At 34.8% G+C, this 19,414-nt stretch overlaps 1 protein-coding gene across 1 annotated transcript; it reads left to right on the plus strand.

Annotated features, from left to right (window-relative positions):
* The first annotated feature begins 3,617 nt into the window (after positions 1 to 3,617).
* RNASE10 (ribonuclease A family member 10 (inactive)) lies at positions 3,618 to 4,277 on the plus strand. Its single transcript, XM_074284760.1, has one exon. It carries the CDS (start codon positions 3,618 to 3,620, stop codon positions 4,275 to 4,277), a length of 660 nt encoding a protein of 219 aa, XP_074140861.1.
* The last annotated feature ends 15,137 nt before the right edge of the window (positions 4,278 to 19,414 follow it).

A 19,414-nucleotide genomic window follows, 5' to 3' on the forward strand; every position in this document is an offset into this window, starting at 1 on the left:
AGTTTATAAAAATAATGTTTTATAGAAATTATTTTTTACTATACTATCTTAGGGAATGATTTTGTTGAGAGCTAATTGCCTCTACTGGCTGATTAATAAGAAACATAAGGGTAAGAAGTGCTGAATTATGTTGTTGGGAGTCATACAAGACTACCCAGAACCTAAGACAAAAATTGTCATTCAAGGGAAGCACACCAGGAATTATCTTACAACCACCTTTCTGAAAACATGCAATATTTTAAAAGTTTATTTTGCTTCATTATCATTTTCTCCAACATTTTCTTATAAACAGAAAAATAAATTAAGATCTAATTTGTAGTATTTGCTGATTTCTAAGATGCAAATGTTCAAACGGAAAGTGTAATCACTGACTCTCTTGATCAAGTCCTAGCTGGCTCCAGAATGTCTGAACAAATTATACTGAGGTTTATACTGAGATATCAGTTTTTTGTTTTTTTCCTGAAACCAAGTTTCAGCAGGGAAGAAGGAATTGGCCATGAAACTGGAGAAGTAATTATTATCTTATTCTAATTTCTGACTTAGGATCTGTGCTGTAACTATCTACTGGAGAAGAAATTCATAGAGTTAATTGATAAACTAATTTATATGTAAGTGTCCTTGATTTCTAGAAGATTTGATAATTCTTTATTGGAAATATTAGAGAAGGGATTAAAATCTTACCCAAAAATTGGAGGTCCCTTCCAATATGGGGATTCAATGATTCTAAGCCTTCTCTTGTATTCATTTCTAAATTTCAACTAACTCCTACCTCACCTGCAACAAATATTTACTAACTGTATGTCTCTGCACAATTCAGTTTACCTCCAACTGTCTCAGTTTCCTCATCTGCATAGTAGGGAAAACAATAGGGCTTTCCTCACAGGGTGGTTGTGAGAATAAATTGAGTTAGCATATGTAAACCACTCTGCAAAACTTAAAATATTATTATTCTTATTTCATACCAGAAAGAACAATATAAACAGTCATATTGTAAATATTGAAAATATTAGAGATCAACTTGCAAAATGTTCGTCTATAACAATAGTAACGGTCCTTGGATCACAACAGGTCATAGTGGATCTAACCTGAGTTTAAGTTTCAAATCTCACTTATTAGTTTTTAAAACCTAAGCAAGTCTTCTCATTTAAAAATTCAGGATGCTATCTTGTGAAAATCAAATAGTACTTGTGGGAGTAAACTGTAACAAGTTTTCTGAAACCTAAATTTTTTTGAGAATTTTCTGGGAGACTAAGGAATTAGGCTTGTGATCCTGCTTCCATGATCACACATGTGATTTGTGAGCTTCAAGACCAAACTTGTATCTCGTATGCCACCTTAACTCTCAGCAATATGAAACCTGTGATTTCATTGTATATGGCACTCCCAAATAAGGGAAACTTCCTCTACCAATTTGGTACCATCTCTGCAATATATATAGTCTAGGACAGTGTCATATCCTAGAGCAATGAGTGCTTAAGTTACTTGCCCCGCATGTATCAATCAGTATGTGTCAGAGACAAAATTTGGACCCATTTCCTAGGCCAGTGTTTCACCATCTTGCAATGATATTCCTTTAATATATTTTCTTAAACTGGAAAGTCAAATATCTATAATGAACAGTTAAACTCAATGAAGACAAAAGGCCTGACTTCATCCAGAAAAGAATTAAACCAGAGCTTGAGGGAATATTGAAAACATTTAAATTCAGGTGTGTGGCTGTAGATCAGCCACAAATAAAGGAACTGTGCGGGTGTAAGCAAGGAGCAGAACCTCCCAATGATTGTACAGTTGCCAGTCATTCCACAGTCTTGGATCATTTCCCTGATTGATGATCGGAAGTGTTTCAGTCTCCAAATGACCGGATTTCATAGAATTTCTGGGGGTAGGAATAAGAATAGGCTGAGAATATACCCAAAGAGTTAGGAGTTAAGGCAGTGGAAGGAGGGGACAAAACTGTATATAAGGATAAATAGTACATTAGGAGATTCACTATTATTTCCTCTGTAGCTCAGTATCAGCATCTGCTCAAAGGAAGGAAGACTTAGGTGGAAAGGGGACCTCCAGGAGGAGCAAAAGGGGAGCACAGGAAACTGAGGAGAGTCTTGGAAGTTATTCTGGTGGTTAGGTAAGTTATCTCAGTGTTGGGAGTACTGGAAGAAATACCAGAAAGGAACCAACCTATTGAAATCTGACTTGGATTCAGAGCTTAATGCATCTTTGCTCAGTTTTGGATTTGGTAAACAAGGTAATCCCAGCAGCTAGCTATCCTATATCCTCTATCCTACCTTGGGATTGGCTGAAGTTCAAATATATGTGGGTAAAAACTAGTTTATTAGCTTCAGAAGAGGCCTGTCAATGCAACACCTACCTCTGCAAGCTTTATCTGGCCCTGGGATACAATAGCAAATATTCTTTTCCCTGAATTGACTTGGGGATATGGAATAGATGATGTGTATGGGGAGTGAATTTCTTCTTGCACAATAAGGAAAAATTGCTAGAGAAACAAAGCTATATTTTAGCTTTATCTACTTTTAGGATCATAAGTATTATTACTGAATGAAACCTAAGTCTTCTAATCTACTACATTTCACAGATGAGGAAACTAAAACTCAGAAAATCAGAATGACTTTCCCCAAATAAGAAAAATAATATCAGAACAAATACCAGAAACTACAGTGTGTAGACAATAAGCCAGTATTTTTTCCAAACACTTAGCAGTTTCTCAATATGCAGTGAAGTTTGGAACTGGTTTCCCTATTCTTGGAGATATTGCTCAGATTTTGGAAAGGTAAATCCATTTGCTACAAGTGAAAGGGGAAAAAAAATAAAGACTATCCTCAAAGAAACTTGCTGCATGCATTACCTGGAGCTTTGGAATTTATGATCCCAAGTTCATATTTTCACTAGACTATGATTGTAATCTTGCTGAAAAGAAGTGTGCTTGTATGAATTTATGTTATCCTTGGCTTCTACCTTGAGGTTGTTGTCATTTATGTTCTAAGGGAATACTTGAATTCTTTCCCTATAGAAAAAGTTTTAACTTCATTTATTTAACTAACTTACAACTCTAGTCCTTGTCAGCTCCAGAAGAAAGATGTTTTCTAAGGCCTCTTCAACTTGAAGAAGAGACAAATCTTGTTTCTATGGAAACTTTAGCACAGGACCTGGGAAACTCCCAGGAAAGTCCCAGAACCATAACAGACTGTCTCAGATCAGTGTGAGTTACAGTAAAAATGTCATTGGCTTTTCAATCAGAGGAAATGATCATATCTTACCTCCAATATTTACCCCCTTGTGACTCCTGGGTAAAACCTCCCTGTACCTCTGTTTCCTCATCTGGAAAATGAGGAAGCTAAAGGAAATCATTTTTAAAGCCCATTTTAATTCTAAGTTTATGATCTGAAGATGCCAAAGTAAGGTGAGAAAGTAGAAAACATTGGAGATATGTGAAATATAAGGAGAGGGATACTTTGTCATGTGTACATGAGGAAATGTAGGGAAAGAACATAGCAAGGGACAAGACTGAGAGGATTTGGGGAGATGAGTGTCTTAAAAAACAACAGGTTTCTCCCCCTCTTCCCTCTACATCTATATCTCTTTCTTGTGTCACAGGAAAAATGAAATCAGTCTTGCTGCAGACCTTTCCTGTGTTGCTGCTGCTGCTTCTGGGGCTAAGATTGGGGCTGGGCCTGGGGCTTTGGCTGACTTCCACAAAACTAGGAGATAATCAGGAGCTGCAGAACTCATTGTGGGACAGTGACTCATGGGAGGAGGCAGAAGTCACAGATGATTTAGGAGGCACCCAAACTACAGAACTACAGGAGACTGGCAAGAATGACATGTTTTTGAATAAGGTGAAAACATCATTGGCAGAAACCCGTGAAAAGGAAGTTGTGGGCCATGAGACCCTAGTAACTGAGGAGTTGTTTCAAAAGGAGGTTATAGTATACTCTAGGCAGCTCAAGGACAATAGGGACTGCAACATCATGATGGCCCAGAAGTTACCAGGGCCAAAAGGCACCTGTAAGGAGAAGCACACCTTCATCCACGAGCACTACAAGACAATCAGAGCCATCTGTGACACCCCAAGTATTCCTTGTAAGAAAAAGGAAAATAACTGTCACCAGAGCAGAGAACTTTTACAGTTGACTGTCTGCCAACTGATCCATGACATGGTCTCCCCCCATAAGTGCAATTACCAAAGCATTCCTATGACCATGAACATAGTCATTTCTTGTGATGGATTGAACCCCCGGACTTTTAAAGAACATGCCTAAGAATGCAGATGTTTCTTCTCCCTCATCCTGTTTGTTCTTCTCTGAAGAACATAGAAAAACTGACTTCAGATCTTAATAAGAATATACAGATTATTTAGTCCACCCTATCACTTCAAATGAAATCAGATTTGTAAAAAGCACTTAGTATAGTTCCTGATACATAAATACTTATTTTTTCCCTCCCCTTCCTTCCCTTTCTTTCCCTCTCACTTCCCAAATGAATAAATTAAGGTCAAGAAACCAAGAGAATTGCCTAACATTGTCTTCCTTCTTCTCTTACTATTGCATCCACACACACACATCTTAAGAAATTCTGCAAGAAAGGCCCTGGGAAGAGGTGTTGGTACAACTGGGCTCTCACCCTTCACTGCTTTTATCACCCCTACAGCAATCCCCCTAGGGAGGTTCTTCTAGAAGTGGGGCATACTTAGAGGGCTTTGCCCTTTGGGAAGATAATCAAATAATCAAATAATAGAAAAACAAACTGATTTTATTCTGTTGACTCAAAAAAAAAAAGATGAAGACATTTAAGGAAGGGTTCTAGTGAGTGCCTACTTGTACTGTTCATGGTTATCTATCAGTGTGAAAGCTCTATAGAAGTAATTCTTAAAAAAAAATGCAAGGAAGGTGGCATAGCAATACTAGATACAAAACTACATTACAAAGCAGTAGTCCTCAAAATAATCTGGTACTGCCTAAGAAATAGAGTGGGGGATCAATGGAATACATCAGGTACAATACAGAGTAATAAATGACCACAGTAATCTAATATTTGGCAAATCCAAAGATGCACAATTTTGGAACAAGAAATCACTATTTGACAAAAATTGCTGGGAAAATTAAAAAGCAGTTTGACAAAAAATAGATATAAACCAATTATCTGATACTCTATACTGAGATAAGGACAAAGTGAATTCATGATTTAGATGTATATTGTAGATATATAGGAACGAAGTAAGATTTAAAGAATGTGTCATTCTCCAATTGATAAATGATCAAAAGATAAGAATAGATATTTTTCAGAAGGAAAAAAATCAAAGGGATTTATAATCATACAAAAATACTATACATTACTATTGATTTGAGTAATGCAAATTAAAACTCTGAAGTATCATCTCATATCTATCAGATTGGCTAATATGACAGAAAAGGAAAATGACAAATGTTGGAGGGGATATGGAAAAATAGGGACACCCAGACATTGTTGCTGAAATTGTGAACTGACCCAACCGTTCAGGAGAGCAATTTTGAACTATGACCAAAGGGCTACAAAACTGTGCATATTCCTTTGACCCAGAAGTATCTATATTCCGAAGATCTATATTCCAAAGAGATCAAAGAAAAAAGAAAATGTACACAATATTTATAGCAGCTCTTTCTGTAGTGACAAAGAATTGGAAATTGAAGGGTGCTTATTAATTGGGTAATGGCTGAACAAGTTGCAATATATTATTGTGATGAAATACTATTGGGCTATAAGAAATTATGAACAGGCACATTTCAGAAAAACCTGAAAAGACTTGCATGAATTGATGCTGATGCTCAGTGAAGTGAACAGAAAAAGATTGTACATGGTAACATCAATATTAGGATGATCAACTGAGAGTAACTTGGCTATTCTCAGCTATATAGTGATCCAAGAAGTTGTGATGAAAAGTGCTATCAACGAGAGAAAGAAGTGAAGAAGTCTGAATACAGATTAAAGCATATTTTTTAATCTAATTTTTCTTGATGGTTCTTTTCAACATGGATAATGTAGAAATGTTTTACATGACTGCACATGTATAGTCTATATTAAATTGCTTGTTTTCTTAAAAAAAAGGGTGAGAGAAGGGAAGGGAGAAGAGAATTTGAAATTTTTTAAAATATCAGAATGTTGGTTAACATGTAATTGAGAAAATATATGTAAAAATAAAATTTAAAAACTTAAAAAAATTCTTATCAAAGAACAGGTTTCTTCCTGGACTTTGCCCCATCCCTCTCACCACCACCCATTAAAGGAATGAACTTTTGATAATATAATAATACTTGGTCTGCCAGGTCTCAATGAGCTCTATGAACTTTTTGAAATGCACATTTAAAAAATATATGTCAATATAATTTGTTTCCTTTGTAATTCCTTGTATTTTAATTTAAATATTTAAAAAAATAGTCCAAGAAGTAGTTCACAGGCTTCAACAGATTGTCAATGTACTTCATGACACAAAAAAGTGTTTAAAATCTTTGATGTGCCCCAAACTAATCTATTTATTTAGTGCTATACCAATCAGACTCCCAAGAAACTATTTTAATGACCTAGAAAAAATAACAACAAAATTCATATGGAAGAATAAAAGGTCGAGAGTTGCAAGGGAACTAATGAAAAAAAAGTCAGAGGAAGGTGGTCTAAGTGTACCTGATTTAAAGCTATATTATAAAGCAACAGTCACCAAAACCATTTGGTATTGGCTAAGAAATAGACTAGTTGATCAGTGGCATAGGTTAGGTTCACAGGGCAAGATAGTGAATAAAAATAGCAATCTAATCTTTGACAAACCCAAAGATCCCAAATTTTGGGATAAGAATTCATTATTTGACAAAAACTGCTGGGAAAACTGGAAATTAGTATGGCAGAAACTAGGCATGGACCCACATTTAACACCACATACTAAGATTAGATCAAAATGGGTCCAAGATTTAGGCATAAAGAACGAAATCATAAATAAATTGGAGGAACATGGGATGGTTTACCTCTCAGACTTGTGGACGAGGAAGGAGTTTGTGTCCAAGGGAGAACTAGAGACCATTATTGATCACAAAATAGAACATTTTGATTACACCAAATTAAAAAGTTTCTGCACAAACAAAACTAATGCAAACAAGATTAGAAGGGAAGTAACAAATTGGGAAAAAAAATTTTACAGTTAAAGGTTCTGATAAAGGCCTCATCTCCAAAATATACAGAGAATTGACTTTAATTTATAAGAAATCAAGCCATTCTCCAGTTGATAAATGGTCAAAGGATATGAACAGACAATTTTCAGATGATGAAATTAAAACTATTTCCACTCATATGAAAGAGTGTTCCAAATCACTATTGATCAGAGAAATGCAAATTAAGACAATTCTGAGATACCACTACACACCTGTCAGATTGGCTAAGATGACAGGAACAAATAACGATGAATGTTGGAGGGGCTGTGGGAAAACTGGGACACTGAGGCATTGTTGGTGGAGTTGTGAAAGAATCCAACCATTCTGGAGAGCAATCTGGAATTATGCCCAAAAAGTTATCAAAATGTGCATACCCTTTGACCCAGCCATACTATTACTGGGCTTATACCCCAAGGAACTACTAAAGAAGGGAAAGGGTCCTGTATGTGCCAAAATGTTTGTGGCAGCCCTTTTCATAGTGGCTAGAAGCTGGAAGATGAATGGATGTCCATCAATTGGAGAATGGTTGGGTAAACTATGGTATATGAATGTTATGGAATATTATTGTTCTATAAGAAATGACCAACAGGAGAAATACAGAGAGGCTTGGAGAGACTTACATCAACTGATGCTGAGTGAAACGAGCAGAACCAGAAGATCATTATACACTTCAACAATGATACTGTACGAGGATGTATGCTGATGGAAGTGGATTTCTTCAACATAGAGAAGAGCTAATCCAATTCCAATTGATTAATGATGGACAGAACCAGCTACATCCAGAAAAGGAACACTGGGAAATGAATGTAAACTGTTATTTTTACCTTCTGAATCCAATTCTTCCTGTGCAACAAAAAATTAGGTTCTACACACATATATTGTATCTAGAATATACTGTAATATATTTAACATATATAAGACTGCTTGCCATATGGGGGAGGGGGTTGGGGGAGGAAGGGAAAAAATCTGAATAGAAGTAAGTGCAAGGGATAATGTTGTAAAAAATTACCCATGCATATGTACTGTCAAAAAAATGTTATAATTATAAAATAAAATAAAAATTTAAAAAAAAAATAAAGATGACAATACTCCCCCCCCAAAAAAAAAATCTTTGATGTGAGCATCCTTATCACTTTTAATTGTATGTTTTCTTTATGTATGCAAATGTCTTATTCCTCTTGCAGTCTATTGATCCTTCCTATAAAGAAAAGAACCATGATTATCCAAATTTTTGTATGTGACTGGTGATGAAATGAATAGCAAGCAGGGTTTGGAATGAGTAAGACCTGAATGCAAATACAATTACTAGCTCTCTGACCCTGGGCAATTAATTTACTTTGTGTTTGCTTCAATTTCTTCATCTGTAAATGGAATTAATAGCATCTAGCTCAAAAAAGATGCTGCGAAGATCAAATGAGATAATATTTGTAAAAGTACTTAGCAAGGTGCCTGGAATTTTTAAAAGTTAGGAACTAAAGAAATAGCAGTAACTAAAGAAATGCTTATTTCTTGCAAAATGGATAATTTTGATTACATTAAATTGAAAAATGTTTTCACAAACAAAGCCAATGTAACAAAGATTAGAATGGAAGCAGAAAGCCAAGAAATGATTTTTACAATCAGTGTTTCTGAAAAGGACTTATTTCTAAAATATATAGAGCATATATATAAATGTGTATGAATACAAATCATTCCCCAACTGATAAATGGTCAAAGGATAGGAATGGGCAGTTTTCAGATGAAGAAATTAAAGCTCTCTATAGTAATATGAAAAACATGCTCTAAATCACTACTGACTAGAGAAGTAGAAATTAAAACAACTCTAAGGTACCACCTCGCACCTATCAGATTGCCAAATATGACAGAAAAGGAAAATGGTAAGTATTGGAGAGGATGTGGAAAAATTGGAACATTAACTCAATGTTGGTGGAATTATAAACTGATCCAACCATTTCAGAAAGCAATTTGGAATTATTCCCAAGGGCTATAAAACTGTCCATATTCTTTGATTCAGAAATACCACTACTAGATCTATATCCCAAAAAGATCATAAAAATAGAAAAGGACCTACATATACAAAAATGTTTTTAGAAGCTATGTGGGAGCAAAGAATTGGAAATTGAGGAGATGCCCATCTATTGGGGAATGGCTGAATAAATTGTGATATATGAATGTAATGGAATTCCACTGCTCAATTAGGAAAATATGGGCTGGTAGATTTCAGAAAAACTTGGAAAGATTTACATGAACTGATGCTGAGTGAAGTGAGCAGAATCAGGAGAACATTGTACATAGTCACAGCAACATTATATGATGACCATTTGATAAACTTTGCTCTTTTTGAGCACTGATTTAAGACAATTCCAAAAGATTCATGATGAAGAACATCTAAAGAAAGAACTATGCAGTTTGAATGAAGATTGTTGTATACTATTTTCACCTTTTGGGGGGAGATTATTTTACATGTAATTATAAAAAATAGAATGCATTTAAGTGGGAGCGGGAAAGAAATGTTTATTTCCGTCTCCCTTGCCAACACACTTCCCTCTATATAGTAAGTCCTTAATAAATACTTTTTTTAAATTGACAGTCTATAACTGGATCATAAAGAAAACTTTCTTATTCAGAGACACAAAAACACAAAAATCTTCCAAGTAGAGTTGGTTAATTGGTCTATTAGTATAGAGAAACTTGAATACTAAGAGAAAGCTTTACTATAATCACTGAGGACCACAAAAGAGCTTGATACACAAATCAGTTAAATAAAACCCTAGGTCACTTTTTTGGAAGGGAAAAAAAGTATTTTTTTTAGTTAAGAGTATTCCAAAATAAGTACAAAAATTATTTGGGTAATTCTTCAATATGTCTCCCTCCCCACTTCTTTCCCAATGAATTTCAGTATTTCTTGTAGTTGTAGTATTACTCTCTGGGACGATTCCTCCAACTGGATACTTACACCCTCAAGTACCTTGGGGTACCAAAGGGTAACTTTTTCTTCCTTCAGAGTTGTAGGAGCAATCCTCAGAAGTTGGGGTTTCTATCAACACAGCAATAGTTAGCCAATAGATAACAATTAGCTTTTAGAAAAGTTATTTATTAAAATGTTTGGGACAAAACAGTCCACTAAAAGTCTGAAGCTCACTGTGCAACAAATAGGCACAGAGTCCATGGGGGATGGTAAGATGGTTCATTAGAAACACTTAAGGGTTATAAGGCATACATATGGAGAACAAGTGTAGCAGGAATTCCTCTAGACTCTTGTACCCAGAAGGACTCATCCGAAGTTTTTTTTTATGAAAGGTATTAGTGTCTGGAATCATTCCATTAGGCTGCCTTCTCAAAAAGTGAAACATCTCTGTTAGACAGGTTGGTCCACTATGAAACTGAATAAATCTGTTGTGGGGCTATGCTACATTCCCAGCTGCTGGACTGGGCTACTCTTCTGGGCTGAGTTTTTTACTGCCAGCTGGCTAATAACCCATTGCCACTCCTATCACTAATAGAGATCTGAACCTCCTAAACTCACAAAGTCACTGCCACTGCCTCCACATTGGATTACTCATTCACCTAGGCTTAGGAAAGAACAAACACCAGTGATCCTGAGGCCATGAGTTCACAGTCATTTTGGCAGAGTAAGAAAGAAGCTAAGGAAATTCTTCTCTCAAATGACTGTTGTGGAGGCAGGGATTTGGAATGCAAAGAGCCTAGAAAGGGTGGATCAGCAATAAAGTCAATCATCTCTTTTTACATAACCACTCTGTCTTGATTTAGCATTTTCTTTTCACTCCCTGGGCAACCTTAAGACTTTTTTGTTTTTATATAGTATTAATCCCTTGTTATTGTAAATGGAAAAGAGATTCTCCTGAGATTCCAGTCATATAGACTGAAACCAGAATGGAAATACATGGACATACTTGAAAGACTGCCTCTTCTTTTGACCTGTCTTCTTTAAATAAGAAATTGCACATTCTTTAGATATCTATGAATGTAGAAATAAAATGCTTGAATTTTAAAAATGAGTATATGAAGAAAACCAAGTTTTACAAATTGCCATTCTGTTTCAGAGAGTGTGATTTGTCCCTAACATTCCCTTGCTTGATCTTACATATTTGACATTATTGTTTGGCTGATAGTTTACGCAATATTACTTGGAGGTCTCTGAGATTTGATACTTTCTTTCTCTTATTTTAATCTCTACCTAGAACTACTAAAAGATTTGAACCCCTCCAAAGAACAAATACAGAAGATTTTGTAGATCAACTGCTGATATGTCTGTATAGACATATCAGCCAAGAGGAGAGCAGGTAGGGTGTAAACCAAATAGTATTTGAGCTGAGAAAAACACACCGTATCCATGCTGTCCTGTTTATAGAAAAGGAGAGGAACTCAGAGCACTGAGGCATAATGAAGAGAAGCATCAAATGACATGAGATTTTAGAGCATTTGTGTTCAATGATTGTCCTTTGCAGCTCCAATTGCTAATATTTAAAATATCATGACTCATCAGAATCTGCTTCTAAGATCCCCATTTCCCATATCCCCTTTACTCTCTGTGAAATAGGATCAAAAGAATTAAATTTGATGTAGGTGGATCCAAAACATCAGTAGAGTAACCTGGGCTTTCTCAAAATTGCCCTCCAGACAACTTTAAAATAATGCACCAAATCAAATTTTGGAGTGATGTAGCCAACAAAAGTTCAAAGACAGACATTTTCCCAGCATAAGACAATTTAGGAAGTCAGAAATAGAGGTTTTGGGGGATTGGGACTGTCCCAGAGCCCACAAACAGTGGGTCTTGGAGGAAGTTGTGACAACAACAGCAATAGAAGTTTCAGGAGCTCTCAGTCCAAAGGGGTAGGAGATTGGATAAGGGGTCAGAAAGAGCTTAAAGGAGATATTTATGCTGACACTGGGTATAAGATTAGATGCTGTTTGGCACTGTCAGACCCTGAAAATAAATGACCAAAGAGACACAGAAGTTATATAGCAAATGTTAACTCTGAAAATACCAAAATTCACAAAGGTAATACATCAATTGTTAAACTCTGAAAAATATAAAATAAAATCAAAGAATTCACAAAAGCTATTGGCAGAAAACCTTTTTTATTCCACTGGAAGAGGGAAACTAAATATGTGTGCCAGGGTCTGCTCTAGGACTGAAGAGATACATATAGCAGTAGCTAGACAAAGAAACACTTTGAATTGTAGCTATGACAATGAGAGGGTAACAGCGACAATGAGAGGGTAAAGCAACAACGAGGAGAGCTTGATTCATAGCAGGGCTTCCTGACCTGTATTTTGGAAAAACAGGTGCTCATCTTAGTTAAGGATCACTTGGGGCAGATGTGAAACAATTCTGGGATTTTGCTGCATCAGAGTTCATCCAGAGGGTGAGTGTAGTGGTCTGGTTGGTTTTCTGGAGGTCTTTGGACCAGCCTTTGTTTCAGCAGAGTAATCACCACGAGAATAGTCAGGGATAAAGTGCAAATTCTTTATTATCTCCTTCACAGTCTGTTTGCTTGCTTGGGGCCCGGACCAACTTTCTGGAGGCCCTCCAGAATGTGTCTTGGTTTCTTTGGGGGAGGCAGGAGGATCACCACAATGGTCTCTGTCTTGAAGTCTCCCTGAGTCGGGGAGCTTGTGCTCCAACCTCCAGTCCTCTGCCTTCCCTCTGTTCCAGTCCTCCACAGTGGTGGGAGATGGAATGAATGTCTCTGGCTGAGTTTGTAGCAGCTTATACTCTATTATAATTACATCATCGTAGGTGTGAATCTTATAGAATAGGTGTCAATCTTGTAGAATTATATTAAGTACTAAGGACAGGTACTGAACTAGAGAACTACTAATCACCATGCTAAACTAGATAACCATTCTCTTATCAATTCCACTGAATTAACACCTTGTTGTAAGAATTTCTCCAGTATTCTGGCCCATTACAGGTGAGCACTCAGGATTTTTATTATGTTCAACTCAGGGAACAGCTTGCTTGCTGGATCTTAGCTCAAGAAAACAGGGTATCTCCTAATGGTAAAATGGAAGCAGATAGCAGAATGGATTAGAAATCAGAATCCAACAATATGTTGTTTACAAGAAAGATACTTTAAAAAGAAATATACAATTAAAATAAGAGACTAGAATAAAATCTATCATGCTTTTTGCTAAAGGGGAAAGAAGGTCAGAGATAGCAAAAGTGATCTCAGACAAAGAAAAAAAGCAAAAATAAGCATAATTAAAAGAGATAATCAGGAAAACCTCATTTTACTAAAAGGTAGTACAGATAATTATATAATGCCAATACTAAACATATATGCAACAAATGCAGAATCCCCAAATTTATAAAGAAAAAGTTAAATGAGATAGAGAAAGAAATAAACAGTAAAATTATTAGTGGGGGACTTCAACTTTCCCCTCTCAGAGCTAAGAAAATCTAAAAATAAAATAAATAAGAAAGAAGTTAAGCAAATTAATATAATTTTCAAAAAGTTAGAATGATAGATTTCTGGAGAAAATTGAAAGGAAATTGAAAGAATACTTTTTTTTTTTCTCAGCTGCACATGGCATGTTCACACACACACAAAAAAAAGACCATGTGTTAGAGCATAAAAACTAACCAAAGAAATGCAAAAAAGTAAAAATATTAAATGCACCATTTCAAGAACACAATACAATAAAAATCATTTAGTTGGGCTGTGGAAACATATGTTTAAAATTAATTAGAAAGCAAATCTAATACTAAAGAATAAGAATAATAATACAAGACATTCTCCTACTAATTTGCTTATGGTATCACCATTCATGTCTAAATCATGTACTCATTTTGACTTTAATTTGGTATGTGGTATGAGATATTAGTTTATACCTAGTTTCTGCCATACTATTTTCCAGTTTTCCTAGAAATTTTTCTCAAATAGTGAGTTCTCATTTCAGAAACTGGAGTCTTTGGATTTATCAAACTTTAAATTATTATATTCATTTACTGAGTCTTGTGTGTCTAATCTATGTCACTGATCCACTGCTCTATTTCTTAGCCAGTACCAAATAGTTTTAATGATTGCTCACTTGATAATATAGTTTTAGATCTGGGATGGCTAGGTCACTTTCCTTTGCATTTTTCCCCATTAATCCCATTTATATTTTTAATTTTTATCCTTCCAGATAAATATTATTATTTTTCCTAGCTCTATAAAATGATTTAGGGTAGTTTGGTAGTTTGACTGGTTATGGCATTTATATGAACCGATGCAAGGTGAAATGAGCAGAACCAGGAGAACATTAACCAAGAAAACTTGTACACAGTAACATCAATATTGAACAATGATTAACTGTGAACAATCCAAGATAATTCCAAAGGACTTATCATGAAAAATGCTGTCTCCAGAAAAAAAAACTGATGAACTCAGTACAAATTAAAGCATATTTTTCTATCTTATTTTTCTTTTTTGCAATGTAATCAATAGAAAAGTATTTTTTGCATGATTTCATTTGCCCTAATGATATATTGCTTGCTTCCTAAGTGACTTAAAGAGGGTATGGAAGGATGGAGAGAATTTTTTGCAATCATGCCACTTCTTGATACTATACTGATAAAATAGTAATAATAGTATTAGCTAACATTTATATAGTATTTACTATATGCCAAGCATTGTACTAAGTGCTATATAAATATTATCTCATTTGATCCATACAACAGCAATGGGAAGCAGATATTATTTTATCCCCATTTTACAAATGAAATTAAGGGAGAGATTAAGTGACTTGTCCAAGGTCACATACCTTATAAATATCTGAGAACAAATTTGAATTCAGGTCTTCCTGATTTCAGATCTGGCATCCACTCTGGCATGCTACAAGAACTATTCTTTTAAATGAACAGTTTAAAATCTTTCTGTGTGCCATGGACCTCTTTGGGAGTCTGGTAAAGTCCTCAGAATAATATATATTTTTAATTAAAGCTTTTTATTTTCAAAACATATGAATGGATAATTTTTCAACATTGATCCTTACAAAATCTTGTATTCCAAATTTTTCCTCCTCCCCCAGATGGCAAGTAATCCAATATATGTTAAACATGTTAAAAATATATGTTAAATCCAATATATGTACGTATATCTTGTTGCACAAGAAAAATCAGATCAAAAAGAAAAAAATAAGAAAGAAAACAAAATGAGAAAGCAAACAACAACAAAAAGAGTGAAAATACTAGGTTATGACCCACACTCAATTCCCATAGTCTTTTCTCTGGTGTTAGATGCTTCTCTTCATCACAAGATTATTGGAACTGACCTCAATCATCTCATTGTTGAAAAGAGCACATCTATCAGAATTGATTATTGTATAAACTTATTACCATGTACAATGATTTCCTGGTTCTGCTCATTTCACTTAGCATCAGTTCATGTAAGTCTCTCCAGGCCTCTCTGAAATCATCCTGCTGATTGTTTCTTATAGAACAATAATATTCCATAACATACGTATACCATAACTTATTCAGCCATTCTCCAACTGATGAGCATTTAGTCACTTTCCAGTTTCTTGCCACTAAAAAAGGGCTGCCACAAACATTTTTGCACATGTGGGTCCTTTTCCCTCCTTTACTATCTCTTTGGGATACAAGCCCAGTAGAAACACTGCTGGATCAAAGGATATGCACATTTTGATAGCCCTTTGGGCGTAGTTTCCAAATTGCTCTCCAGAATGGCTGAATCTGTTCACAACTGGACCAACAATGAATTAGTGTCTCAGTTTTCCCACATTCACTCCAATATTCATCATTCTTTTTCTGTCATCTTAGTCAATCTGAGAGGTACCTCAGAGTTGTCTTAATTTGCATTTCTCTAATCAATAGTGATTTAGAGCACCTTAACATATGGCTAGAAATGGTTTCAATTTCTTCATCTGTTTATATCCTTTGACCATTTCTCCATTGGAGAATGGCTTGAATTCTTATAAATTTGAATCAATTCTTTATGTATTTTAGAAATGAGGTCTTTATCCTTTGAATGTGAAATTTTTCCCCCAGTTTATTGCTTCCCTTCTAATCTTGTCTGCATTGATTTTGTTTGTACAAAACCTTTTTAATTTAATATAATCAGAATTATTTATTTTGTGTTTAGTAATCAACTCCAGGTCTTCTTTGGCCACAGATTCCTTCCTTTTCCACAGATCTGAGAAGTAAACTGTCCTATGTTCTTGTAATTTGCTTATGTCACTCTTTATGTCTAAATCATGAACCCATTTAGACCTTATCTTGGTATATGATGTTAATTGTGGATCAATGCCAAGTTTTACAATACTAAGAATAATATTTTTAAATAATTAAATAATTGAAGGAAGTGCTAAATTTCAGTTAGAGGTTGGTGAAAATATGTAATTTTTTTATTCAAGTTCATAGACCTCTCCCTGGAAAATTAAGACTGGGTTAAGAATCCCTGTTCTAAATTAAGAACCCCGGTTCTAAATTGAGAAACTTTGCTTTACATATCAAGCAACTAATCTACAATCTTTGGGTCTAATTGTTTCTAATCTACTCAATTGCACTGTCCTTTGGCCTTCTCACAAAAATATTCTAAAATCCTTAATCAAATTCTTGCTGAAATTCAAGTAATTTGTGTTATTTCACCTATCAATTTAGTCACTTTATTTAAAAAAGAGAGATTAGTTCTGAAAAATTTGTTCTTTAAAAAAATAATTTAACCCACTGCTTTGATATAACACATGTTTTCCAAGAAATGATTAATCAACTCCACCCTACAAAGAATATTTACTGAAAACAAAACAGAAAAAAAAACCTGATTGCAAGTCTACTTTCTGTTTCTCTATTGAGCATTAACAGAAAGACTCTTTTTTCTTAACTTTGAAACTTTGAAATAGTACCAATATTGACTTATATTTATGTTGTTTTAGTCATTAATTATTTACAATAGAATATTGTTAAGGTCTTCTACTATGAAAACTTAGCTGTTCTTAGCAATACAATACAGTGATCCATCCCCAGAGAAAGAACTAATAGTGTCTAAATACAGATAGAAACACCCTTTTTTCCCTTTATTTTTTGAGGGGTTTTTTTCAGTCTGTTTTCTTTCACAGCATGACTATTATGCATGAATAACCTTATATAGGATTCCTTCCTTCTCATTAAAGGGGGTGAGGAGGAGGAAGGGAGAGAATTTGGAACTGAAATGTTTTTATATGTAACTGGGGGGGAAAATACTAAATACATTTTAAAAAACAAATAATCCTGCTAGGAATGTTTGGTACAAATGAGTTTTTCTTTTTTTGCTTCAATAAAGAACTTCATTATTGTTGCTCATTAGTCACAGAAAACTCTATTATTACTGACTGACAGGCTGTTATCTGACAGTCAGCAATATTCATGGCCATAATATCCTGATCATATAGAATAAACTGGGGCAGAATAGCCTAAGGGAAGAAATATATCATTTCCAACCATAAAACTCCCAAGATCATGTGGTCTTAGGGTTATTTTATATCTCTCCTAGAAACTATACCATAATACCAAGAGTGGAATCTCTGGATCAAAAAGCTTAAACAATTTAGAAACTTTTCTTGCATAATTCCCAAGTGTTTTCTGTAGTAGGACTCATAGTCCTACCAGCAGTGAATTAATATACCTGATTTCCTATAGCTCTTCCAACAAAAAAATTACACCTTTTCTGAGCTACATTTGCAAAATTGGATTTTGAGACAAGATAGACTTCTCAGTTCCAACATACCTGTTTTAATAAAACCCTGAAATTTGTGCTAGATTGAACCCTAACATCATTAGGAGAGGAGGCTTCCAATAAAGCCAGCACTAGTTCAGGATAGCTTCCTGGTACAAATAGAAAGGACCAGATACATGTGTAGTTTGCAAGTCTATGTTCAAGACAGCAAAAGCAAAGGCCTCCTCTGAAAAAGCCCCAGAGTAATTAGACAGTCCCAGATGGAGACTGCTAAGTAGCATGACCAAGCAGAAATCAGTAGGGCATCTAAGCACTCTGATCAAATTATCGCAGGCCCAGGGCTTCTGAAGCCTCTAACACTATCTAAAAACATCAGAAAAGATCCTAAAGATGGGACACCTTGAAATTCAAAGACCACAAGGATTTTTAACCCTGCAAGGTGAAGGTCAGTGCAGGAATCCAGGTGACTGAAGGTGTGACCAAGCAGGAACAATTACTCCTGCCAAGGAATAGAAGATAAAAATCCAATTCAGGAAGTAATGTTAGAGAGATGAATAAAAAAAAAAATTAAGCAGGAATTTTTTTTTAATGAAATAAAATCTTTTAAGAAGAAAATTGGAAGGAGAACATATGGCTTCAAAGATAAAGTAGTAAACCTTGCCCGCTAATGGACTCTTGAAAACTGAAATAGACTAAACAAAAACAAATGATTCCATGAAACATCAAGAATCGTTAAAATAAATTCAACAAATTATGCCCAAACAGCTATAAAACTGTTTATACTCTTTGATCCAGCAGTGCCTCTCCTGGGTCTCTATCCCAAACGGATCATAAAAAAAGGAAATGGATCCACGTGTGCAAAAACATTAGAAACCGATCTTTTTGTGGTAGCAATGGATTGGAAATTGAATGGGTGTCCATCATTTGGGAATGACTGAATAAGTTATGGCATATGAATGTAATGAAATATTATTGTTCTATAAGAAATGATGAGCAAGTTGATTTCAGAAAAGTCTGGAAAGATGTACTTGAAGTGATGGCAAGTGAAGTGAGCAGAACTGGGAGAATACTATATACACAGTAACATCAAGATTGTGTGATGATCTATTATGATGGACTTAGTTCTTCTCAGCAATATTGATCCAACATAATTCAACAGACTTGGGATGGAAAATGCTATCCACATCTAGAGAGACAAATATGGATAATGAATGCAGATCAAAGCATACTATTTTCACCTTTTTTTGTTTGTTTGTTTGTTTTTTTGTTTTGTTTTTCTCTTTCTCTTGGTTTTGTCTTTTCTTCTGATTTTTCTTTCCCAATATGGAAATATATTTTAAAAAATGATTGTACATGTATAACCTATATCAGATTGCTTGCTTTCTTGAGGAAGAAACAAGGTAAGTAAGGAAGGGAGAGAGAACCAAACAATTTCAAATTTCAAATTCACTCAAGAGAAATCTAGAATGGTATATTTTGTTTAAGTGATTAGAAAGATCTGTATTAGGCAATGATGTTGATATTCTTTTTTATTTTAAGTAA

Source organism: Sminthopsis crassicaudata, chromosome 2 (assembly GCF_048593235.1).
Source record: "Sminthopsis crassicaudata isolate SCR6 chromosome 2, ASM4859323v1, whole genome shotgun sequence".
Taxonomy (NCBI): domain Eukaryota; kingdom Metazoa; phylum Chordata; class Mammalia; order Dasyuromorphia; family Dasyuridae; genus Sminthopsis; species Sminthopsis crassicaudata.